Source organism: Carassius gibelio, chromosome B16, assembly GCF_023724105.1.
Source record: "Carassius gibelio isolate Cgi1373 ecotype wild population from Czech Republic chromosome B16, carGib1.2-hapl.c, whole genome shotgun sequence".
In the NCBI taxonomy this organism is placed as follows: domain Eukaryota; kingdom Metazoa; phylum Chordata; class Actinopteri; order Cypriniformes; family Cyprinidae; genus Carassius; species Carassius gibelio.
This window is the reverse complement of record NC_068411.1, coordinates 9,069,414-9,086,743: the sequence shown is the minus strand read 5'-3', so window position 1 is coordinate 9,086,743 and position 17,330 is coordinate 9,069,414. Positions and strand designations below refer to the sequence as shown.

Genomic DNA, 17,330 nt, shown 5'->3' with positions numbered 1-17,330 from the left:
CATTTCATCATTATGTTTTAACAAGTTTTTAATTTGGGTTGTATCTTTTAATCTGTAGGCTACTGAATTATAAAGTGATTTAAAGGTGCAATCAGCTGATGACTGCGGGCTTTACACCACCTTAACTGGAATTTAAAATGTAAGGCAGCAGTTAATGTCAGTTGGTTTACTGGGTATATGTTTGGGCCCTCCTCTCAGGTGCCCGGGGCTCTTACGCACAGGTGTGGGCTGTGATTGGCTGTTACAGCGCACTGAGCGGAGACTCTGAGGACATCTGCATGAGCAATGGCACAGTTATCCTCAACCACACTGCATTAACGCACGGAGAGAAGTTCTCCAGAAACGCACCGTCAGGATGCAGACCATGGATTGGGGATCGCGTTTATTGCGCTTCACTGATGCTGTGCGATAGATCTGAAGAGATTCAGTGAGAGCGCGGCGCGTGTTTGGAGAGGCTTTACGCGGCAGATTTTGGATAAGAGTCTCGGAGACATGGCTTGCCTGCGCTCTGTGCCATCGAGGAGAATGTATTGCGCATCCATCTGTTCTGTGCTGTTCATTCTGTTTTTCATACTCGGAAGCCAGCAGGTGAGCAAACACGCGCCTGTTTATATTAAGCTACTGTATATGTACTGTCAATATTGATTTGTATTGCAATGCAATTGATGCATGTTCACTGTCTGTCCACGTAGCGATCTCACAGTGCATCTGCAACCCTTCAGGCTGCTCCTCGTGTAAAGCATAAAGCTCTGCTGGAAACTCTGCGGTTACCTCACAACACAGGTGAGAGCGTGTTACCTGCCAGACGTGATTGGCAGCTGTCAGTCAAAGTTGCATTATATCAGCAGTTGATTGATCCTGCTTTATTAATTTAGATTTTCCTCCCAAAATTAAAAGAAAGCAACTCAAAAATATCATTGAAAGAGATTGACTTTATTGCCCTTACACGGTCTATGTGGGATGTGGTCGGCAGGGGGCGCTAGATATCCTAATTACTCTGATGACAAATGCACCTTAAAATACAAACTCGAAACGGTTGTGTTGAGGTGATTAGGCTGTTTAATAATAATAATAATAATAATAATAATAATAAATGTGTTAATAATAATAAATGTGTTAATAATTATTGTTTCTTGTGGTGACATTTAATACCTGCAGTGTTAGAAAAAGCTGAGACCCATCATCCAAGGTAGCTTTGCAATTCAGGAGAATTTAAATATTGTCATAAAAATAGCACCACAAATGTGTGTTTTTGTATAAAGCTTATTATAATAATCCAATGGTTTGGTTACAGACTAATTCAAAGCCTTCTCCTAATAAAAAAAAAAAAAAAAATGTGTATTTCATGTGAAAATGATGTCCCCAAAAGGAGGTTATGTCACGTGTGCGCACACACACACACAGACAGAAGGAGGAGGTGTGCAGCATAAAGATTGGCATGCACTGGAACTTAGTGAAGAATAAATAAAGACAGACACTTGAAGAAGTTCTTTATCAATCAGGCTTTACAAACAGTCTCTATGTGCACTTACTGCCTTTATCCTGTGAAGAGTTTCTGCACTGTTTGGCTCGAGCTTAATAGTGTGTGTGTGTGTGTGTGTGTGTGTGTGTGTGTGTACTTGTGTGTGTGTTTGAAAGAGAAAGAGAAAATGAGAGTGTGTGTCTCCATATCTCAAGAGTGTGTGTCATCAGTGTGTATCTCACATCATGGTCAGAGATCATAAATCTGTCCGATCATGTCTGTAAAAGCATTTATAACTTGAGCCACCAGACCACCGCGAGGATGAGAGGAGCACGAGTGTATGTGGAGGTCAGAATCACACAACATCTCCATGGACCTTCCAATAAATCACTTCAACTTGCATTTGTACAGTTACTTATTTTATGCAATAACAACAGTGCATCTGCTAGATATGGCCTTTTTATCCTAATGTGAATCAATTAAATGATAAATGACTTTTGTAATGTTTAATGTCAGAAATTTGGAGTAAATTTCACAAATGATTACAAAGAAATGGCACAGAGTACCTGACAAGGCTTAACCACGTCAACATCATCCACTTAGTGTGAGCTTGACGTATTCTAGTATGGGATTAACATCATTCAACATGAATACAACACATAAGGGAAGTCGAGATGTTGTGTTATTGTGTTATAGTCTTATTCTTACTATTTTCATTTTACATCACATATGCATACAAAATAAAAATAAAAAATACAAGAGAGTGGTAATATCTGTTGAACAATTGGTAGACAGGGTGTTCAGCAAACTAATCTTTAAAGTTTTCTGAAAAAAAAAAAAAAAAAACACTTTGCTCACACTTTATATTAGGTAGCCTTATCCATTACACATGATGCAATGTTGTCACTTTGTGCATTTAAAGTACCTGTGTTTTAATTAACATCTGTAGTTACACTGTTAACTTTACCTCTAACCTTGCCTCAAAAACTAACATTGTGGACGATTTCTCTGGATCTTGAATCGGTTGGTTCTTCAAAGTCTAGAGTTGCTAAACTTAAACTTGCATAGGAGAAGGCTTACTTCACGTAAACAGGATTAAATCAGATCTGTTTTAAGTGGAAATCTCTCCCAGCCACTGCTGCTTTATTACAAGAGTACCCTACCGATCCAGGGACAATTATTTAAAATAATAATAATTTGAAAATAATATAAGAATGTTGTGTAGTCTATAATACTATAGACACAGCCAGTTTTACTCATTGAAATATTTATTCATGATAAAATGATCTTAATAATATTATTAATTAATAATAAAATCATAGACAATCCAGATATTTTAATCAAATCCGCGAAATTAATTAGAAGATGTTTACTAAACAGGGCAAATTAGTGCGAGAGTGCATTTCCAAAACAGCGCCAATGGAAGGGGAAATTTAATAACAACGTGCAGAACAAAGAACACAGACACAACATCTAATTTACATATCAATCAATGCAATATCCCAAACTAGCGCAAATTAGTGCAATCGCAAATAAAGAAAGAAGAAATAAAGGAGCGACAGTAGGTTGAAAAGAACCAGAGGCCAAAAAAATGAAGGTTTGCAAGAAGTTTTGATAGAGCTGGTGTGACTCTTAAGTTCCAACTCCTCATTTATTTCCTGAAGCAAATTAAAAATAACATGGCTTGGCAAAATGTGTTATAAATGTGAATAAATAATTATGTGTAGGAAAAACCCTCTCCCTTCTAGCACTCGCTCTCTGTTCTCTGCAGCAATAACTGCAGCGATTTCAAGTGCAAAATAGTGTGACATGCTTTATTTGGGCATTAAATAATGGCGCAAATCCAGTAATTTGACAAGCACAAACATTAGTAAAACGCATTGCATGATTCATTTGAATACGCTTCTCCTATAACTTTTGTGTCTAAAAGGGAAACTCCTACAAAAGTATATATTTAATAAGAGCAGATGCAAAAATAATCAATTATAAATTAAGCACTAATTCGTCACTGCTCATCTTTAGTAAAATTTGACAGTACTATTTTAACATCAAAAGACGGTTTGCGCTGGCACAAGCTGTTAGTAAAACTGACCCCTGGAATCTTTCAAATCATCTCAGATTAATTAAGTGAAGTATGATGAATGGACCCCTGAACAGAAAAAAAAAATATTCAACTCCAGTTTTAATGACCTCACTTCCTCCTCTATGTAGAATATGAAATCGTGGCCCCATACGAGGTGGACCATCAAGGCCGTTACGTTTCCCATGCCGTGGCCCACCATCACCACAGGAAACGCTCCACAGAGGGTCAAGATCATGACCTCGCTGTGCACTTCAGGCTGCGTGGATTAGGACAGGACTTCCACCTGGACCTGCAGCCGTCACGTGACCTGATCGCCCCCAGCTTCACCGTACAAACCCTGGGCAGGAGCGGCACCAAGAGCCTGCTGCCTTTTCCTCAAGACCACCTCTGCTTCTACCACGGGGTGCTGAGGTCAGAGGTCAACTCATCCGTGGCCCTGTCGACATGTGCAGGGATGGTGAGTGGATTGATGGATTATCCTGTTTCACAGCTGATTGTGGTCATTTGGGGAAGGAATCATTTTCAGAGAGTCTTACAGTTATTCTCGAATGCATTTCTTAAAACTATGCCTGAGTCAAAATGCTTAGTTATTTCGTCAATATAACACTGCAGTCTGTTCATATTACCTGCTGTAAACTATGACAACAGTTTGGATGACAGTTACTGTATTGAAATGTAGAAAGCTGCATTTCTTATTTATGCCATATATCCATTTCAAAAGTACAGTACTAATGTACACATTACTGTATGTGGGATATTGATTGAAAAAGACTGGATATGAGTCACAGTTACACTTTTACTAGTGGTCTGAGAACTGTGCACACTGGAGGGAAACGCAATCAGTAACAGGAAACATTCATTATTATTATTATTAACCATGTAAATTGATTATTTCACCACCCTTGTCTGAGAGGAGGAGATATACTGAGAAACATTTTTTATTGGTTTATATCAGTTCCGCTTTCCCTTTCCCTTACCTTCTTTTTGTTTGAGAAATGATCCAACCAAATGGGCCAACATGTTTGTATTTTTTTTTAGCTTTTTTTTTTTGCTCCAAACTTGTCACTCAGCAGCTTTTAGGCATTGCTCTGTTTTTTTTTTTTTTTTTTTTTTTTTTTTTTGTTGTTATAAATCAGAAATGACAAGGAGGCAGCTTCCTGGAATATAAAGTCAATATAGAGCGTTGGATTGACTCTGCCACAGTTCTCATGACTTTACCCCGACTGGACATAAAGTGTCCTGCCCCATCAACAGAGACTGTCTAAAAGCCCGGCATTAAGATCCCCTTAAACCAGTGACTCAATAATCCACATAAATTTAGGTCAGTGGAGGTTTTACTTGCGAACAGAGCCCTCTTTTATTAGTCAAATCAACATTTGGAAGATGTATACCCATCCTCAGTGAACCAAACACATATTATACTCACATAGGCATCAATACATGTTGTTTTATTTGTAATCAGATCATTTTGAAAAGGAGTTTGATTATAATGATACATTTAAATTTACATTACATTTACAAGCTTTTATCCAAAGCAACTTACAGTGCATTCAGGCTATACCCTTCTTTTTTTTCATCAGTATGTGTGTTCACTGGGAATTGAACCCACAACCTTTTGCACTACTCTACCACTGAGCCACAGGAACACTTCAGCTACAAATCTATAAACAGAGACTAATGGCTAAAAACCCTGTCCAAACCTTGATCCCATGGTTAACACTGGCCCATGTCACAACAGTATGTCAATTGGAGATTCACAGTATTAACAGTACGACATCACACCTGGTGTGTTTGAAGTTGGTGTTAAATCTAAGAACAATTATCATTGAGAAAGAAGTCTTAGCAAGTAGTGAACTCATTCTGAAGAAAGTTACTCAGAGTTAATCCTGTGGCAGTTAATTTCCAATGGCTTTTAACCTTTATGCAAATGTAAGCCTTTAAATGGAGGCAGCTCAAATCTTACTGTCATTGTCAATATGCTGGGTCTACAACTAGCTGAAATATGTGTTGGAAGTGTAATTTTGTAGACTATGACACTGTCCCCCAGCTGGATGTGATTAGCTGTGGTGCAGAGTCATTAGTTAACTCTGTGTCTAGTAAAGTCTGTGTATAAATTCACTTTGAATGGTGAAGCCTGGCTTGGCAGATCACTACTGTAGGTTGGCAGGGCTTTGATGACAGTCAGAGTTTGTCATAAAAGGTCCCAAATGTGAATTTAAAGGCGTGATGAATGGACTATTGAGGCCCCAATGATTTCAAGCTGACGGCTTTATACAAAACGGTGCAATAGCTGTCTTTAGTGGTGGCACATGGGATGCCAATTAGGAGGGTCATTGGAAATGGCAGTCTGGGTTGAGACGGATGCCATGCCATGGAAACTCCATGCTAAAAGTCTTTCTGAAGTGATGCCAGTCTGCAAAAACAGGCTAATTGTAAGTGATGTCAGCCATAAGCTGAAGCCATAAATCTACATTTGGACACCCAACCTCCAACACATCTGACACAACACTGTGAATAACACAGCTTAAGCAAGCAAAACATTAATACTTACTTTGGGGAAGGTTTTAAAAGTCAGCGTATAATCAAAATTGATTTGCGTCATTCATGTTGCTGGTCTTATTGTTAAAGGATCCCACGAATCCTGTAATCATTTACTCTCTAAACATTTCTTTGTCCTGCAGAACACAAAATAAGATATTTAACGTTTCAACTGTCGATAGAATTAAAGTCAATGGGGTCAAAATCTTTCAAGCACTAAAAAACAAATAAAAGTAGCGTAAACATAACCTACAGTATACTTCTCCATTCAGCTACTGTAGGAATGACCACTTTTGATAATCCAATCAGTTTCTGATGAGAAACATCCTTCCTTGCATTCCTATTTTGTTACATTATGGCATTTAAATGGATAGAAAATGCTGTTTCAAGTTAACTTTAAGGATATGAAATCTGAAAGTTGTTTACTTGGACATTAAGACAAGCAGTGCTTTAAGTTGGCCGGTACGCACCGGTACTCAGTACCACCACTTCCAAATATAGCTCTTGAGCGTACCGCCACCTCTCCGTGCGCCCAGAACGTGCTTTTAGTGTACAGGTACACTCATTTGCACATCTGTTTTAATAGAAGTTTAATCATTTTGCGCTGCCGCTTTTCAGAGCACCCTTCCTAAAAAGATTCCTTCCTAATTTGTCCCACCGAGAGCAGAGACTACTGCTGTGTCCGAAACCGCTCCCTATCCACTATATAGTGCACTATATTGGGTGTCAGCCATTTTGTAGTGCTGTCCGAATTCTGAGTGAACTACTTCATTCCCTACATTTATCCACTACTTTTTTACCCACAATTCATTCTGATTTCGAGTGTACAACCGATGTGCACTCACTGAAGCACTATTTCCCACAAAATGCGGATTAGCGTCGAGCAGGAGTGAGTGAGTTTGAATGAGAGATGAAGTTTACATCTTTATTATTTCTGTTTTAACGTTTTTCCTACATTATTTATGTTAAAATATGTTATGTAGGCAATAACTCAGTTTAATATTTGACTAATTTACTGAGGTGGCATCGTTGTTAACTTACAAAAATGATGATAATTTGGTGGATAATTTACATTTTTTTCGTTAATAACAGGTAGTGTGTTCTGATGTAAAATTATCGGTCGCCTGAGGATGCTCTATAACCATCTTATCTGAGCTCAAAACGCTGCTTGAGCGAGTGTCAAGATACTAAAAATAATAAATACATAATTGTGAACGTGTTTATGTGTGTTTATTTTTGTTCTCAGTACGTTATCTTAATAGCATTTAATGATTATGAACAAAAAAGCATTACAAAAAAAAAATAATAATAATAATAATTATATACCATCAATGAAACCAAAAAGCTGACGCGGAGGTATATATATAACTGCATTATAAAGCAATTTTGAGTATTATTGCTATTAGTATTATTTTCTAAAATTAGGTACATGTAATTTAAAAGTACATATGGCTATGTTTTTGCAACAGCTCCAAGTCTCACGCGCAGTGTAGGCTATACGTCACTGTCCGAATCCGTTCACTTATTTATTTGTTCACTCTTTCCTGAGTGAACTCAACTGCCATACACTATGTAGGGATTAGTGAATGAGTGAGCGATTTCAGACACAGCATACCCATACATCCTTGAGTTTTACAAGAGAAAAGCGTATGTGTCGCCAGAGAGGGTGTGTGGAACGTGTACACTCGGTAAAAATACAAATACAGTGAACAACACTTAATATGAGAACTAAAAGAACACGGTCAGAATCAGATGACTCACTGGCTCTATGGTTCTGTGGTTATGTTACGTTTTATAATTAATTTTATGTAGGCTACATTTTATAAAAAAAAAAAAAAAAATTCAATATCCTTTTGCACATTTTATGTTCAGTAGCTCTTTCTAGCTCAAGCAAATCCACAAACTAATAAAATGATTTATTGTTTTTTATTAGGTTGTCTGTTGACTGATGTATATAAAACCCCTTCAGTTTAATTGTTGTTACCTCAGGGGATGAAGGGAGTCATAAAAAAATTAATAATAATAATAGAGTACCTGCACCTTTTTTCGGCCACTTAAAGCACTGAAGACAAGGCAGTACAAAACTGGTCTAAACTGAGACTTTGTACTATCTATTTTTGGTACAGGTCCTGTTATATTGAAAGAAAAAAGCCTGCTGCATTGGTTCATCATCTTTAACCAAGTTTCTAATATAATTATGATTTTGCATTTATTATTAGACTTTGGAAACTAAGCCATGCAACCCACAGCAACACTTCAGATCTCTTTTCCAAAATATATACATTATTATCTCTCATAGAAACAATCAATGTTTCACTCTACAGGCTTTAAATGTGGCTTTGATGGACTGACAGAATTAAAGACTAGCATATTTATTTATAATGAACAGAAATGGAGCGTAGCACGATTTGCCCTGTAAAAACAGAGCAGAAAGAGGCGCCGCTGGTGACTAATCGTTGGCAGGAGGTCGTTGTTAATGTGCAAGGAATAAATGCTGTCCTGCTGGAGGTGGTGTTTCTGGGGAGCTTAAGTTGATTTAGCCTTGATATGTACTGTCAGTGTTCATGCAATGCAATGTCCAGGAAAGTGTTGAGACCAAATCTGCCTCTTCATGACAAGAACAGCAACAGTTAGTCACTGAGATGATGTAAGAGGATTTAAAAAACAAAAACAATCGAATCATTGACACCCTCCTCAAATAGTTTCAGCTGGCAAATAAACTGTTATAGCAGCTCTGAGGAGAGCAGAAGTTTGGTTTCAGCTTCTAAAAGCGGCGAGGCAAGTACAAGCCTCTCTCTCATGGAAATAGGAACAGCGTCAGGTGCATCGCACCTTTGATTCCTCCAGGGTCGTGCCTGGATCTGCCCGTTTCCCAGCTGTTATTTTCTCCCAGGTAGCGTCTCAGCCTGTATCCTGGCACTTTATGACTGCTGTTTGCACCTTGTAACTCTCAGTGTGTAATTTCATGAGAGGTATTTAAGGAGGCAGCGCAGACATTTGTTTTTAGTTAAGCTTGTCATGGCCCTGGGAGACTGAGATGCAGATTTGTGGCGGATGATTCTTACGTGTTACTTAAGCAGGAATGCCGTCAGCAGCACCACTCCCGGTTGACAACATGGATTTGCAATGTTTACTTACACTAAACCGTATGCTAAGTGCCATGTGTGTAAGTTGATTTACATTTTCGAGTTTCCTCCTGGCAGAAATGGAAAGGTACAGATTTCCCTGGATAGATCATCAAATTTATGATTTCCTTCAGAATTCTCCAGTTTCCCATTTGGCAGTTGCTTTAGACCAAACTTGATATTTATATTGTGCCTGATATAAATTTGACTGAAATTTGATTTATCCATTGCATCATCCAGCAGTTCCCGAACAGCATAATTCAAGCTCTTACGACAACAGTGAATTTGCTGTCTGTGCCGCAAATCTTTGTCAACCCATGCTCTTTATAGCTCAAGTTAATGTTTGTTGCAGTTGATATTGTATATAGTGTATAGAGAGATCTTGACAAACATGAGCAGTGTTTTGTTAAGACCTCTTCTAAACTCTAGAGTGATATTACTGGGACCTGTTTCTATGAAGATAAATGTGAAAAGAAGAAGGTTTACAAAATTTACTTTTGGGATATGAAATGGAAAGTTCACCCAAAAAATTCATCAAAACATCTTATTTTGTATTGAGTGAGATGAAAAAGATTAATACAGTTTTGGAACAATTTGAGGCTAAGTAAATGATGACAAAATGTTTTGGCTGAATTATCGATTTTAAGAGATCTTGTTTGTAGGGGTGGGCGATATATCGTTTAGACGATAATATCCAAATTATTGTCTGGATGAAAGGAAAAATTGGGATATCGAATATTTTATAATTTGTACAATCCGACCTCCCAAACATGAAAAGTGCTAAAGAAAGTTAAAGAGAAAACAAATAACGCACACTATAACCTTCTAAACAATTATATGTAGCAATTTTAATAACGTAAGGGTTTGTTCGACTGTATGTTATTTTATTTTTTGTACAAAATCACGATCGTTGCTCAATGCGTAAGCTGCTATTAATTTGCAATACAACTACGGAGTTCCTACCTGTGTATTATGACGTTTCTTAGTTGAAGCAACAATCCAAAACATAAAAAAGAGTAAAGAAAATAGCTGCTAGAAATGGCAAAATATGCATTGTTTGCGGAAAACTGAAGTCTGAAGGTAAAACGTTTTTCTTAAATGTATTTGGCGTCCTCGAGTGACGAGCTTCATGAAACATTCACAAAGAAAACACCATATGACAAAAAAAGCGAAAAGTAGACAAACTCTGTAACAAGTTTTATTTCAAGATCTATGTTGCCAATTCAATCAGTCGAGAAATATGGGTTTCAAGAAATGTTACAGACTTTAGATCCCAGATATAATCTGCCTTCAAGGAGATATTTCAGTGAAAAAGCTCTACCAAAACCGTTCAAGTTTTGTTGACAAACACTGTCCCATAAATTGCAGAAGGTCACCTATTATGCCACAACCTCTGATCTGTGGTCCAGCAGAACCTCGGAGTCGTACTGCAGAGCAGTGTCTGTTATTTATTTTGTTCCTTTTGTCTTTTCTTTTTATATTAATATAATGTGCAAATATGTTATATTGTGTTGTGTTATAATGTTTACATTTTGCAAAACACAACTTTTTTTAAAGAGGTAGTCACATTGTTAGTCTATTACTAACAGAGTACTGTTTGCAAAGCACAAAGTTAATTTATTATGTACATATATTGTACTGAAAAAGCACTTGTATTAAAATAAATATTTAGTACAGTAACTTTTATTTTAAATTCATTTAAATCAATAATGTCTCATATCTTTATGTACTAGTAATTCTACACAATAGGTCAAATGCAGCAAGTCAAAAGACCAACTGGACCTTCTTTGCCAATTTGCACATATTTCTTTAAAGGATTGCAAAATGTTGAATATCAATATTGAGATATTGAAAAAAAAATATTGAGATATACATTTTTGTCAATATCGCCCACCCCTACTTGTTTGTGATTTTGTTCTGCACTACATAGTGGCATTCAATTTTAAAGAAATGTTTTCTTTGTCAGGTGGCAGATCTCTCTAGGCAAAGGCTAAGAACTTGTAAATGTCTGTTGCCTGTGTTTAATCTGTGTATCAGTGACGCGCGGGTCAATGTATAAACAACCCGCACCCGACTGATATTTTCAACTAACCCGCCCGCAACTCAGACCGCAAAAAAAGAAAAAGAAAATATTGTACCCGACCCGCTTCCTGACCCGCATTTTTTAAAAGTAGTTAATGTGTCGCCCCTTTATATTAATTTAATTACTTAAATAGACTGTAGCCTACGGGATAATGCACGTTATGACCACGCACATAAAGCTTTTTCCTTAGCTATTTCAGAATCTGGAAAAATGACTGGGGCTAATTTGTTACTGCAGTAGAGCAATATGAATGTGTGTGATGTACAGCATGACAAATGCTTGTCACTTCTGCTGCCCAAACTTTGTCAGACTGTGGGTCGTTTGGTTTATTGTAAAACGATTGCACTGATTTGCATGTTTCTTGATGATGTTTTTTTTTCTGTGGTACTCACATACATCATGTCGCTTCACGTCATATTCTCCACCATGTCCCACAGAAAAACTGCTTTTGCATAAAATGCAAAAAGCTCTCTCTGCTTCGCCATCTACAGGTCTTTAATCAAGAGTATGTTGCGGTCCATTCGCTATTAAAAGTGCATCCTCTCTTTTTCGTGGCCACACTGGCCATTGCTGCTTAACCTGACCGAAACAGCGCACGTGCTATCCAATTTGAGATTGTTGAGGAGGCATTCATGCACCAGTCAACAGTTTGATTGACGTACGACTCAGCCTATCGACTAACGCTTTTATTGCTCTCCTCTGAACTATTGGACAGGAAGTTAACAGTACGCCTATGGACGTATCCGTGTATTTATTAGGCAGGGTCGAATGAAAAAGTGGGACATATGCTCAATTTGAATGAGGCGGGACAAAGGGTAAAGTTGCTGTGCAGTACAACAAAGCGGGACCGATGGTCACTCTGTTTGCGCCAGTTATTCAGCCAATAAAGTGTAGTCCTATGTATTTCAAAATTGTGTCTAGTACTATATAAAATATAAAGGTATTTCAAATGACCCGACCGACCGCGACCCGAATATCATAAAAAATATTTTTGGATGACTCGTAACCGCGGGTAACCACGGGTGACCGCAGGCACCCGCTCATTTCGGATCAATCCGCGCATCACTGCTGTGTATGGGTTTGTCCCCCCTTGGTGATATGGCAAAAATATCATTTATTTATTTATTTTTAATGTCATGATTTTATCACGATTCCTTGTCATGCTGTTTGAGCATTGCAGCCAAACTAATTTCCCTATTATAAAGATAAAGCCTTTTAAGGTAACAAATCTGAAAAAGTTTGGTGGATATTTAGGCCAATTCATTACCTTATAATCGTCATTATTTTATCTTTGTTATAAAAATTAGAACAAAGATACACATTACAAATACACGTCATATACAAATAATATAAACAGTTATTTATTTTCAGTTACAATAGTTGTATTTAGCAGGATTGTGTCAGGAGAAATGGGCAGGATTCAGATGCGGGTTTACACAAGGCTTTATTTAAAGCAGAGGAGGCAGAGCAGATGAGTCACGTTCACAGGATTACTCGTAGTGACTGGAAGAATAGTCGAAGCAGATGAATCAAACCGATGAGTAATGTTCCACAGTTATTTGTATGACCGCTGAGACCGGAGGGATGACACTGAAGCTTCCAAGAGCTCTGCGCCTTGTGGGAACAGGGGGCAGAGAAATCAGCTAAACACACTGGCGCCTGAGGACAAGACACGACAAAGGTGAGTGCCAAGAACAGCTAGAAGATCAGAGCTATTGATACAAGTAACAACAGTCTGACAATAGACAGAGAAACACAGGGAATGATAAAATGGAAAAAATTAGAAGAACATAGAAAACAGGTGGCGAGCAATTAAGGTTCACAACACAGAAACAAGGAGGGCGGGGAAAACTCAAACAGGTAGACGCAGTGAGCTGACAAGAGATCCAAACACACACCAAAAAGGCAGGTGATTAGCCCCGAGACCCGACAGTACCCCCCCTCCCAGGAGTGTCACCTGACGCTCTAGGAAGGGGCCTACCTCGATGCCGCCGGAAGTCCTCAATCAACGAGCGGTCCAGAATGTCCCGGGATGGCACCCAGCACCTCTCCTCTGGACCATACCCCTCCCAGTCCACAAGATACTGAAACCCCCTGCCGCGGCGCCGCTCATCGAGTAATCTCTTAACCGTATAGGTAGGAGATCCATCTACAAGACGAGGGGGCGGGGGGGGTGGGCCGACTACAAGCAGGATTAAGGGGGAAAGAGAACACCGGCTTGACCCTGGAAACATGAAACACCGGGTGAACCCGACCAAAAGTTGGAGGGAGCTTGAGCCTGATCGCCACCGGACTAACCACCTTGGTGATGCGGAATGGCCCAATGAATCTGGGTGCCAGCTTACGAGAAGGCGCCCGGAGAGGCAGATCCTTGGTAGAAAGCCAAACCCGCTGACCACACACATAGGCAGGAGGAGAGGACCGGCGACGATCAGCTGCGGTCTTGGTTCGGCCAGAGGCTTGGACCAGAATCCTCCTGACTTTCTCCCAGGTGCGACGGCAGCGCTGGACGAAAGCCAGGGCGGATGGAACCGCTGCATCGGGTTCCTGTGACGGGAACAGAGGTGGGTTATAACCAACAGAACACTCAAAAGGGGACATACCTGACGCGGCCACCGGAAGTGTGTTATGAGCGTACTCTGCCCAGGAGAGCTGCTGGCACCAGGAACTCGGATTGTTGGATGCTAGACAGCGGAGCATTCTTCCTAGATCCTGGTTGGCCCGCTCACACTGCCCATTGGTCTGGGGATGAAACCCTGAAGACAGACTTGCAGAGGCCCCAATCTGTCTACAAAATTCCCTCCAGAACCGGGAGACGAACTGGGGACCCCTATCAGAAACCACATCCACCGGAAACCCATGGAGACGGAAGACGTGGTCCACCACCAGTTGGGCGGTCTCCCGGGCGGAGGGCAGCTTGGGCAGGGGGATAAAATGAACCGCTTTGGAAAAGCGATCCACCACTGTGAGAACAACAGTGTTACCCTTCGACGGAGGAAGCCCTGAGACGAAATCAAGGGCAATGTGTGACAAAGGGCGGGAAGGGATAGGGAGTGGGTTTAGCAGACCATCAGGAGGGCGATTGACCGGCTTACTTTGGGCACATGTGGGGCAGGCCAACACAAACTGTCTAACATCTGCGGCCATAGTAGGCCACCAGAAACGCTGTCGGATGGCAGACAACGTCCTCCGAATACCTGGATGGCAGACTAACCTGGATGAGTGACCCCACTCAAGGACCTCAGAGCGCAGCCGGCACCGGCAACCTGCACGCCGGACACTCCCCCGGCACCTGCACCCCTCGACCGGCCTCCTCAACTCGCTGCTCGATACCCCATGAAAGAGCCCCGACCACCACCCCCTCAGGAAGGATGGCCTCAGCCGCAACCTCCCCCCCTGGAGCACCGAACAGATGAGAGAGGGCATCAGGTTTGGTGTTCTTAGATCCCGGCCGGTACGAGAGGGTGAAGTTGAACCTGGCAAAGAAGAGCGCCCAACGGGCCTGGCGCGAGCTCAGCCTCTTGGTAGAACGGATGTATTCCAGGTTCTTGTGATCCGTCCAGACCAAGAAGGGCTGCACTGACCCCTCCAACCAGTGACGCCACTCACTCAAAGCCAATCGTACCACCAACAGTTCTCTATTGCCGATGTCATCGTTCTGCAGGGCTGAGATGACGAGAGAAGAATGCACAAGGGTGGAGCTTCCCATCGTGGAGGGAACGCTGAGATAGAACTGCGCCAACCCCGACGTCCGAAGCATCAACCTCAACAATGAACTGGGCCTCAGGATCTGGAACCAACAGAACAGGTGCAGAGACAAAACGGGACCTTAAAATGTCAAAGGCTACCTGCGCCTCCCGGTTCCATCTGAAGGACACCTTAGTGGAGGTTAGGGCTGTGAGCGGTGCAGCAATCTGACCAAAATTTCTGATGAATCGCCGGTAGAAGTTGGCGAAACCCAGGAATCGCTGCAGAGCCTTCCGGGAGTCAGGGACCGGCCACTGGGCGACAGCTTCAATCTTAGCGGGATCTGGCTTGATCCCCTCCGTAGAAATAATGTGGCCAAGGAACGTAACTGACTCAGCGTGGAATTCGCACTTCTCCGCCTTGACAAACAACTGATTCTCTAACAACCGCTGGAGAACCCGTCTGACATGCTGGGTGTGTAATTGGAGAGAAGAGGAGAAAATCAAAATATCATCCAAATACACGAAGACAAATTGATTGATCATGTCACCCAACATGCTGTTGACGAGTCCCTGGAAAACGGCTGGAGCATTGGTAAGACCAAACGGAAGAACCAAGTACTCGTAGTGTCCCGAAGGGGTGTTAAATGCCGTCTTCCACTCATCCCCCTCCCGAATGCGCACCAAGTGGTAGGCGTTGCGCAGGTCTAACTTGGTGAAGACCCGAGCTCCCTGTAATAATTCAAAAGCAGAAGACATTAAAGGTAGGGGGTACCTGTTCTTAATAGTAATGTCATTCAAACCTCCGTAATCAATACAGGGGCGCAGGGAGCCGTCCTTCTTCTGAACAAAGAAAAAACCTGCACCAGCGGGAGAGGAGGAATGGCGGATGAGCCCAGCTTGAAGTGACTCACGTATATACTTGTCCATGGTCTCTCTCTCAGGACCCGAAAGGGAGTATAACCGACCCTTAGGCGGAGAAGAGCCCGGGAGAAGATCAATGGCACAGTCGTAGGGGCGATGCAGGGGTAGCGAGGTGGCCCGGGCCCTACTGAAGACCGCCCGAAGATCATGGTACTCCGCAGGGACACCGGACAGGTCAGAGGGATCCTCCTGAGGAACACAAGACACAGAGACAGGAGGAAAAATAGCACCCAAACATGACACGTGACAAGACTGACTCCAGGCAGACAGCATTGTTGACCCAGTCAATGTGTGGATTGTGTTTATGTAACCACGGGTGTCCCAGGATTAAAGGAGCCTTAGTGGAATCAATAATAAACAGTTCAATCAGCTCGCTATGGCTGTCAGCAATATGAAGGCTTATCTTGGGGGTGATGTGAGTGATGGTGGTAAGGGGACGGCCAGCTAAAGACCTTGCTGATACGGGACTAACCAAAGGAATAAGCGGTATTCTCCAACGTTGAGCAGAAGCAGCATCGAGGAAGTTCCCCTCAGCCCCTGAATCCACAAGGGCGAGTCCAGCGTGAGATCGACTCTGGAAAGAGAGTTGGAACGGCAGCTGAGTCCATGCTGCAGGAGAGCTTGAACTAAGAACCGTGCCCACCAAGACTCTCTGCCTCACTGGTGGACCCTGGCTTTTAACGGACAGTGACGGAGTCACTCAACGGAGTGTCCTCCCCTGCCGCAGTATAGACACGCCCCCGACGACAGACGCTCCTGCTTCTGTTGTGGTGTAAGCCGTAAACGACGCAACTGCATGGGCTCCTCCTCCGAGGGCTGTCGGCCGGCTGAACTGGCTGAAGAGGACTCTAGGTGGCGCCACGGGGCGGGAGCTTGCCGTTGTTTGCGGCGGCGGCTGAGACAGCCCTCAATACGGAGCGCAAGATTAATGAGATTATCCAATTCCCACGGGAGCTCTATGGCCGCGAGTTCATCAGAAATTTGAAAATCCAAGCCCTCAAGAAAACGGGCGCGCAGCGCGCTCTCATTCCAGCCACACGCCGCCGCTAAAGTCTGGAACTGGATGGCGTAATCCGTGACAGAGCTCCTCCCCTGAGTCAGACGCGACAACTGGGCCACCGCCTCGTCTCCCTGAGCTGAGCGATCAAATAATTTGGCCATCTCTCGACTAAACTCCGTGAAGGTAGCACAACAGGGAGCCCGCGATCTCCATACGGCAATTCCCCATTCGCGGGCACGGCCCGAAAGAAGTGTAGGGACGTACGCAACCTTGGCTTCCTCATTTGCGTAACGCCGGGGCTGCAGAGAAAACACCAGCGAGCATTGGGAGAGAAATGCTTGACAGGCGTTAGGATCGTCATCATAGACCGGCGGATTGTTGGCATGAGGTTCGGACTCGTGGGCCATACCGGTGTGAAGAATGGACCCC

At 42.1% G+C, this 17,330-nt stretch overlaps 1 protein-coding gene across 1 annotated transcript in view; it reads left to right on the top strand.

Annotated features, from left to right (window-relative positions):
• The first annotated feature begins 243 nt into the window (after positions 1-243).
• LOC127975431 (A disintegrin and metalloproteinase with thrombospondin motifs 16-like) overlaps positions 244-17,330 on the top strand; it is a 119,794-nt gene continuing 102,707 nt past the window's right edge. The window contains exons 1-3 of the mRNA XM_052579475.1: positions 244-588; positions 693-783; positions 3,674-4,002. Of these exons, the coding sequence (XP_052435435.1) occupies positions 493-588; positions 693-783; positions 3,674-4,002 (516 nt within the window). The 5' untranslated portion in view covers positions 244-492. The remainder of the gene's footprint in view (positions 589-692; positions 784-3,673; positions 4,003-17,330) is intronic.